This window comes from Dioscorea cayenensis, chromosome 14 (assembly GCF_009730915.1).
Source record: "Dioscorea cayenensis subsp. rotundata cultivar TDr96_F1 chromosome 14, TDr96_F1_v2_PseudoChromosome.rev07_lg8_w22 25.fasta, whole genome shotgun sequence".
Taxonomy (NCBI): domain Eukaryota; kingdom Viridiplantae; phylum Streptophyta; class Magnoliopsida; order Dioscoreales; family Dioscoreaceae; genus Dioscorea; species Dioscorea cayenensis.
In genome coordinates this window covers 1,102,028-1,110,134 of record NC_052484.1, presented here as the reverse complement: position 1 = coordinate 1,110,134, position 8,107 = coordinate 1,102,028, and the positions used below count along the sequence as shown (strand labels likewise).

Sequence of the window (8,107 nt, the reverse complement as noted above, 5' to 3'; positions counted from 1 at the left end):
TTAAGTGGGGTAATAAGCCCATTTCCCTAGCACTTCCCTTCAAATGAACAGGCTTAGAAGAACCCTTAGCTTTGTTGGCTCTCTCTTAACCAAAACTTTGTAAATTCTTGAAATAGAGTTTGTTGGATCTTTTTTCCTCTACCTTTTCGTCTTTTAATTTAGTTTTTGTTTTTGTTTTCAATCGTGTTTATGCTCTCTCCAATTTTATTTTGAGTGGATGTGTTATTTAGCCTGTCTCTATTTTTCATGCTGTGTTTTTATATAGTTTTAATTTTTGAGCTAGTTTTTATCTTCGCATGAGTTATATCTGATTTAACCATTTTTTCTCTAAAAAAAAACTCCATGTAGCTAAAAGAAAACTCCGAGTAGCTTATAAACTGCTTGCCCTGTTTGCAACCTCAATAATGACATTCATTTCTATACATATATTCATATATGTTATAAATACTATAAATAGTGGGCGTCTACTGTAGTAGGCGACCATACTGCAGCAGCCGTAACACTATAATAAAACCTTAGATATTGTAGTAGCCGCCATGTGTGGGTTGTAGCACCCTCTAGCACTATTACTATTCACCTATTAGGGTATTTTGGATCAGCGGATCAAATCAATCCAAACCGTTCATTCAACCCTTGTAAACCTATAAATACCCCCTACATATGTATTTTTAAGAGATAGAGAAAAAAAAAAGATAAGAAGAAGTAAGTAGAGGAGTTGCGTATAATCGACGGTGTTCGGTACTTTTTCTTTTCTTTTCTATCTATGTTTTTTTTTCTACCTGTTTAATATTCATGGATATATATATTGAAGATGAATTACTAGTTGCATATACAATAATATATATATATTTCACAATAGTTTCCTGTTTTTATCCAAAATATATTATAAAAAAAGTGCTTAAATAAGGAGAAGGGCTAAAAACAAATCTGAAAATAAATAATAAGAAATATGAAAAAAAAAGAAAAGAAAATGTGAAGCGGATTCGGATCCTTCCAAGGATCCGACCCGAATCCTAGTGGCGCTAATCCATCGTCTTCATTGCTTCTCATCACCGAGAGATTGAGCGGAGAAAAACCAAAGCGAAGGAGGCCATGCCCGCCATGGCGTTCATCTCCTTCTCCTCATTCTCGTTTCCTACCCATACTTCTCATCATCTTCTAAGACCTAATCTCCTCCCACGATCTCTGAATCCAATGCTTTCTCTCCCGAAGCTCCAAAGACGACAGCTTTTTTCTCGCATTTGTTGCTCCACTGCCAATAAGCCTGATTTCAGGTACATCTGAAGATTTTTTTTTTCCTTTTATTTAGTTTATTGTCATTCATTTCAGTGTGGTTTTCTGCTTCTATGCTTGATTTTTTCTTTAATTTTCACTTCAGTGTTTAGTGATTGTGTTCTTCTTTGTGTCATCGTTGTTCTCGAGTGCATGTTTTGTAACAAATTGGTATCCAAATCATCTTCTAAGCCTCATTTCCTAACCCTAACTAAAACTTAATCTCCGGCAAAGATCCAAAGGAGGCAGCTTTTTCCTCGCATTTGTTGCGCCGCTGCTACCAAGCCTGATTTTTCATTAGTTTTCGCTTTAGCGTTCAATGATTCTGTTATTGGTTGTTAAGATAAATCTAAATCTACGGCGAGTTGTTGTTGAAGTGATTCCCATTGTTAAGCTGTTGGTTTTGTAAGAACAATGGATTTGTCATGAATTTTGTTAAGCATGGAATTACTTGCATTGTTGCATTGTTATCCTTTTCCCATGTGTGGCATTTGTTTTTAAGGAATTAGTGTGGTATTCATTTCAATGACACGTTTGTTTATTTATCTCGCCATTATGGTTGATTTTATTATTTTTCATTACAATGTTCATTGATTTGGTTCGTGTAAAGGTGAATTTAAATCTATTTCTAGTTTAGTTTTGCTAAAATAAAGGGTTTTTGATGAATTTTGTTAGCATGGATTGATGTCCTCCTCCTCAGTGTGGCATTCATTTCAATGTGGTTTCTTGGATTTTATGCTTGGTTTTCATTAGTTTCATTCTAATGTTCAATGATTATGTTTTTGCTTGCATTATATAAATCTAAATCTATGTCTGTTTGTTGTTGAAGTGTATGATTTGCAAAAAAATAGGTAATTGACCTGTTGGGTTTGTAAAAATGAAGCGTTTATGCTGAATATTTTTAGCATGGATTTACTTGCATTTCCTTTTATATTACTACACACTTGCAATTGCAAGGCTCTTAGTTTTAGTTCAGTGTAAATTTTGGTTGTTTTGCATATTTAGGAGTTATTCAGAGTAAAGTGTGTTATTCAGAGTAAAGTGTTCTTCTTATTGATGACAAAGGTTCTTCTGACAATCATGTGCTATCAATGCCTTGGTTTCATGTTTGACTGTTCTTGTGAATTGGTGATAAAATGTTCTAGTCTTTTGTTTTTTTTTTTTTTATATTTTGACTATGCAATTATGATAGACTCTAAGTAGCTATTTAGCTTGAATTTCTTGTATCACTTGAATTGCCGGCAAACTTTGCATTAGCAATTGCATTAGCAAACACTTAAATTTGTATTAGATAAGTGACTTGGCCATAACTCATAAATTAAAGGTGGAGAAGAGATTGAAGCCTGTAAGTGGATGGCACACTTCTGGGGATACGATTACATCAAACTCTTACTCTACACATTGTTTAAGATTGTCTCAGGATGTGCTCCATGTTTGAGCCATTTCATCAAAATTCATTTCATCTACATTGTTTTGCTTAATTAGCGATAGCATCAGGTTGTACTACCAATATGGACTTCTTTATGCAACCGATTTCATTTGTTCTTCATCAGCTCAACAACCAAGATAAGAAGTGAAGTTCTTTCCCCTTTCCGTTCAGTTCGGATGTTCTTCTATCTTGCTTTTATTGCGAGTGGCTCTCTAGGAGGTCTGATCGCCTTGACACAGTTAATTGGAGCTCTATCAAATCCTGCAAAAGCAGTTGGAGTTCCAGACATTCTAAAAGGACTTGGCATAGATATAGCAGCAGTTATACTTTTTGCTTTTCTTTATTCAAGGGAGAGCAATGCGAAAAATGCACAATTGGAGAAGCTCTCGAGGGAAGAAAACCTCTCAACTTTGAAATTGCGTGTGGACGAGAAAAGGATCATTCCTGTCAGTGCTCTAAGAGGAGTTGCTCGCCTTGTTATCCTTGCTGGTCCTTCGTCTTACCTCATTGAGTCTTTCACACGTAGCAAACCTTTCACTGAAGCACTTCTTGAACGAGCTGTATTAGTGGTGCCATTTTCTACTGACGGTGAAAAACCTGATTTTGAATTTGAAGAGAACGATGATCCGAAAAGGAAGCGATTGTGGCAGCTTACACCAGTTTACACTTCTGAATGGACCAGGTAGATAACGTGATCACTCACTCATTTTTCGTCGATATCTTAAAGCTTTTTTTAATGTGCAGGTGGATGGAGGAGCAGAAGAAACTTGCTAATGTCCCAATTGATTCTCCGGTGTAAGCACAGTATTTATTCTTTTGGATTCCAAGTATCTAAACAATTTGACGATGATAATTAATCAATGCTCAAGAAAGACATGCTGGAATAAGATATTTATTTGCGTTAATTGTTGAAGGTATCTCTCATTACGAATCGATGGTCGTGTTCGTGGGAGTGGCGTCGGGTATCCTCCATGGAATGCTTTCGTCGCACAATTGCCACCAATGAAGGGAATGTGGTCAGGTCTTCTTGATGGCATGGATGGAAGAGTCCTTTAAGAATGCATTCTCTTCTGTGTATATAAGAAAAACAAAGGTGAATCTTTTACTTATCTGATTCAATACTTTCATTGCATCTCATTATATTTTTCCTGGTCTTTTCATAGCTGATCAAAACCGTATTTCGGTACGAGAAACATAAGGATAAAATGCGAAGTTCTTGAAGAAGCCGGAGCTCTGATACGAGACATCGGCGAAGTACCGGAGCTATATAGTTGCATACTAGTCGAGAATTATAGTTTGTATGACCAATGTGTACTAAACTGAAGGTGTTGTAAATTTGTAGAGTCGATATTTTGTAATTCAAAAATCATCAATGTATGTTATTTTTCTCCGACTAATGATACTTTACGACTTTTATAAAAGAGTTTTTGTGAAGATTTAACGCGATTTCCGTTTGAATGTTCACTTGAGTTTTTTTCTTTTTTCTTTTCATGGTTTGTGCCCCTTTTTTATTTATAATAAATTAGTGTTTTATCTGTTTTTAGTATAAAAGAATAATAGATAATTTGGGAATCTAATTATTTGTATCAGTCCCTGTATCTCTGTGCCTTTTACAAAATACACCCCTCGAAGAAGTAAAATTATGAAATAATCCTCGATAAGGTCATTATAGCGTGTATTTTTTTGTTGCTTGTCTTTTGAAAAACTCTGAAGCAAGAAGAAAAAGCAATAACGGAGAGTTTTGGCAAAGTGATTTCGTCCGTGCTTCACCCAACTTAGACAAATGAGCGGTCGCCACCTAATTTACTATGCCCTAAATAGGAGGTGTTATAAATACGGTCGATATTTATAATTCAAGAATCATCAATGTATGCTATTTTTCTAAGACTAATATATGATATATTACGGTTTTTATAAAAGAGCCTTTTGAAAATTTAACACTAAAATTCTATTAAAAAATTTACTTCTTTTCCTATAATAAATTAGTAGTTTAGCTATTTTTAAATAGAAAAAAATAAAAATAATTTGGAAAGTATTTTTGATTTGTAATTATTTATTAGTCCCTGTATCTGTGTGGCTTTTACAAAAAACACCCCTTGAAGAAGTAAAATTATGGACTAATCCTCAACAAGATCATTATAGAGTGTGTTTTTTGGTTGCTTTGTTTTTTTGAAAAACTCGAAGCAAGAAGGGAAAGCAATGGCGGAGAGCATTGGCAGAGCGATCTCGGCGGTGCTCCGGCCAACGCCGACGAATGCGCGCGCGGCACCTAATCTACTCCGCCCTGCGCGTCGCTCTGTGGCGTTCCCAGTTATCCGCGCGATGTCCTCCTTGTCCTCTGGTGCCAGTTTTGAGGAATCGGTGAAGAAGACAGTGAAAGATCACCCCGTCGTTGTCTACTCCAAGACTTGGTGCCCGTGAGCCCTAGATGAACCCTTTCTCTTGTTTCGTTCTTTTCTTTTGTGATTTGATTGTCTGTGAAGAGTCTGGGGTTTTGAGTATTTAGGTATTCGATGGAAGTCAAGGCTTTGCTTGATAGGCTTGGAGTGGAACCCCATGTCATCGAATTGGACGAGCTAGGTATAGCTTGCTGTTTGAGAATGATACATTTGTGGAATTTATGGGAATTAATTGCTTCAATTTGTAATTTTCTTGAGATTTTTTTGTAAGAACTAGTAAAGATTGAATTTTTTTTATTTGGTTTTCAATTTGATTCAGGTTCTCAAGGAAGCGAACTGCAAGATGCTCTGGGAACTGTGACAGGGCAATTCACTGTTCCAAATGTTTTTATTGGTAAGCAACACCTCCGTGTGTGTTTTGTTTGAAGTTTCCATTTGGTGCGTGTTTTGAGCATTGTGGGTCTTTTTTAGTTTTATTTCAAATGAAAGATTGTCATTTTTGAAATTCCTCCTGATTTTAGTGTTTCACTCTTTACCGAATTTATTTTGTTAGTAGTTCCAAGAGGAGCATGTTTTATTATCAAGATTCAAAGGCCATGCTGAATAAATGCTATAATTATGAAAATTATTGGTCTTTTGACCTTTCATTCCAACAGTAAATCATTGACCTGCAGATGTCTCATGATGTGTTGTTTCACTCTTCAGCAACCTTATTTAGTTTGTAGTTCCTATGCTGTCATAATCCAAAGACCACAGGGAACATCTTAGGCAATGGGAAGAGTAGAGGGGATACAATGTTATGAAAATGCATTCCTGCTATGAGTCTGAAAATTATCGGGTTTTTGAACTTCCATTCAAATGATAGATCATTAATTTCTGACATGTAAGTATATCCTGATGTAGTGTTTCATTCTTCACCAAATGTATTTAGTTTGTGGTTCCAATAGAAGCTTCTTTGCATTATCAAGAAAGTCCATGTTGAAAATTAGCAGACTTTTGACCTTTCATTTGATGATGGACCATCAGTTTGCAAATATCTCCCAATATTTTGTTTCACACCTGAGCAAAATTTAGGTTGTAGTTTTATTGCTGTCATGATTTCAAGACCATTTTGAACATGTATGGCAATGGAAAGGGTGGAGTAGAAATGCCTCTGGATATATTTTCCTGCTGTAGTTCTGAAAGCAATTGGTTTTGAGCTTTCATTCAATAGATTATAAATTTGCAAATGTCTCCAATGTTCAATCATTATGTACTGTGAAAGTCTAGAGATCTCTGTTGAATTGTAAGATTTTGCTGCCATTGATTACCCCATTCCTGTTATTCCTTCTTTGCATGATGTGGTTGCACCTCATATTTTCATGATGCCTACTTAAGTCCTCTTTCTTTGCTCAAGTTACTTAAAGCTGGAAATACATGGTGGAAGACTATCTTCTGTCTCATGATGAGATGTGTTACTGAAGTAATGAAAATAAATGATAATGGTGGATCAACTACCAACTCTAGGGCTCCATTGCAGTGCTTCATTAATAGAAAGACTGTGGGCTTAAAATAGTTAGGTTCTCATCAACCACATTTAGAATATCTATATCTCCTTGAATTTTTTTAATTAATTATTTTTTAAATCATAGCTGTATTCCTTGGCAGCAGTTTATAACTGATACCAGCTTCTTGTATGTGAAATACAATTTCCATCTAGTTGATAACTTTTGCTGATTGATTTTTACCGATTCCTAAACAGGTGGCAAGCATATCGGTGGATGTACAGGTAGCCTTCTTCCCTCCATCTTCATATGATACCTAGAAAGATTAATTCCACAATTAGCTCCTCAACTCATTGGTTTCATACTGCAACTAAACTACGCTGTTCATTTTAGTGACTCTGTAAATTGCTGTGACGGACGTTGCCCAACAATTGTTGAGGTGCATGTTTATGCCAGTGTGGCATCTTAAATAAATGTACATGTTAGATACCACATAGTGTGCACTGACATCGGCATAAGCAGATACCGCTGTGTTTGTTGGACGGTATCACAGTGATGGGCAGAAGAACCAAAACAAAGATAGTCTTTTAGTTGAGTTAATATAAATAAACATTACTTTTCAGTGGTAGGACTATAATGAACAATTTCCCCTGGTTTATGAACTAATAGTGGCTTTATACCTGCATAGAACAATTTCTTTGAGATTGTAGAAAACATTGGAGGCCGAACTTTCGAAAATTTAGCACAAACTCGAATATCATCAAGTGAACAAAAATTATGTATTTAGTTTTCCATGAGATTCAACTGCAAACATGCAATTAAACTCTGGAACTACCAAATATTTGTTTCGGTTTATCTCCGTTCTTGCAGATACCTTTGACCTCCACCGGAAAGGAGAGCTCACTAATCTACTCGGGGAGTTAAACCTCAGCAATGAGAACTCCGACCAGCCTTGACGCACCTTTATGATGTTATGATCTCGGCGTATTTGAACTTGTTTCATTCGTAATGCAGTGGGTGATATATATATATATATATATATTTGCTTGTCTCTTTAATATATATATATATATATATATTTCTTTGTAAGTCTTTTTTTGGATAAATATGAACAAGTCGTGAATCCGATATTTGAACTATTGAACTTTTGATGTTTGGATTGGGAATAACCCTCAGAATTTTTGCTTATGATATATGGAAGAAAGTTGTTAAATGTACCAAATGCATGCAAGATTATTGATTATATGGTTAGGTTTTTTTTGTAATGGTGATATAATAAAAGAATTATTTAATTAAGTTCAAATATCATGTTAAAATGCAAAGCAAACATTGCTTATTTATTTATTTATTTATTTTTTTTGAATAAAATGGATGGATCATAAATTTATTTAAAAAAATAAAAAAAACTGTTTATTCTCCCTGGTTGCATTTTGGTTGATGAATCTTGAAATATTAATCTAGTCTTCAGTAATTCTAATGGATTAATTTAAAATTTAAGTAAATATATTTGTGTGTTTTTATAT

General features: G+C 34.9%; 2 protein-coding genes across 2 annotated transcripts; both read left to right on the top strand.

Moving 5' to 3' along the window:
• The first annotated feature begins 1,041 nt into the window (after positions 1 to 1,041).
• LOC120275731 (protein LOW PSII ACCUMULATION 1, chloroplastic) lies at positions 1,042 to 4,159 on the top strand. The gene is made up of 5 exons (XM_039282416.1): positions 1,042 to 1,274; positions 2,826 to 3,383; positions 3,446 to 3,496; positions 3,616 to 3,794; positions 3,865 to 4,159. The coding sequence occupies exons 1-4, from the start codon at positions 1,093 to 1,095 to the stop codon at positions 3,755 to 3,757; spliced, it is 933 nt and encodes a 310-aa protein (XP_039138350.1). The 5' UTR covers positions 1,042 to 1,092; the 3' UTR covers positions 3,758 to 3,794; positions 3,865 to 4,159.
• Positions 4,160 to 4,864: 705 nt separating this feature from the next.
• LOC120275732 (monothiol glutaredoxin-S10-like) lies at positions 4,865 to 7,739 on the top strand. The gene is made up of 6 exons (XM_039282417.1): positions 4,865 to 5,118; positions 5,208 to 5,281; positions 5,420 to 5,494; positions 6,842 to 6,868; positions 7,455 to 7,604; positions 7,652 to 7,739. The coding sequence occupies exons 1-5, from the start codon at positions 4,901 to 4,903 to the stop codon at positions 7,538 to 7,540; spliced, it is 480 nt and encodes a 159-aa protein (XP_039138351.1). The 5' UTR covers positions 4,865 to 4,900; the 3' UTR covers positions 7,541 to 7,604; positions 7,652 to 7,739.
• The last annotated feature ends 368 nt before the right edge of the window (positions 7,740 to 8,107 follow it).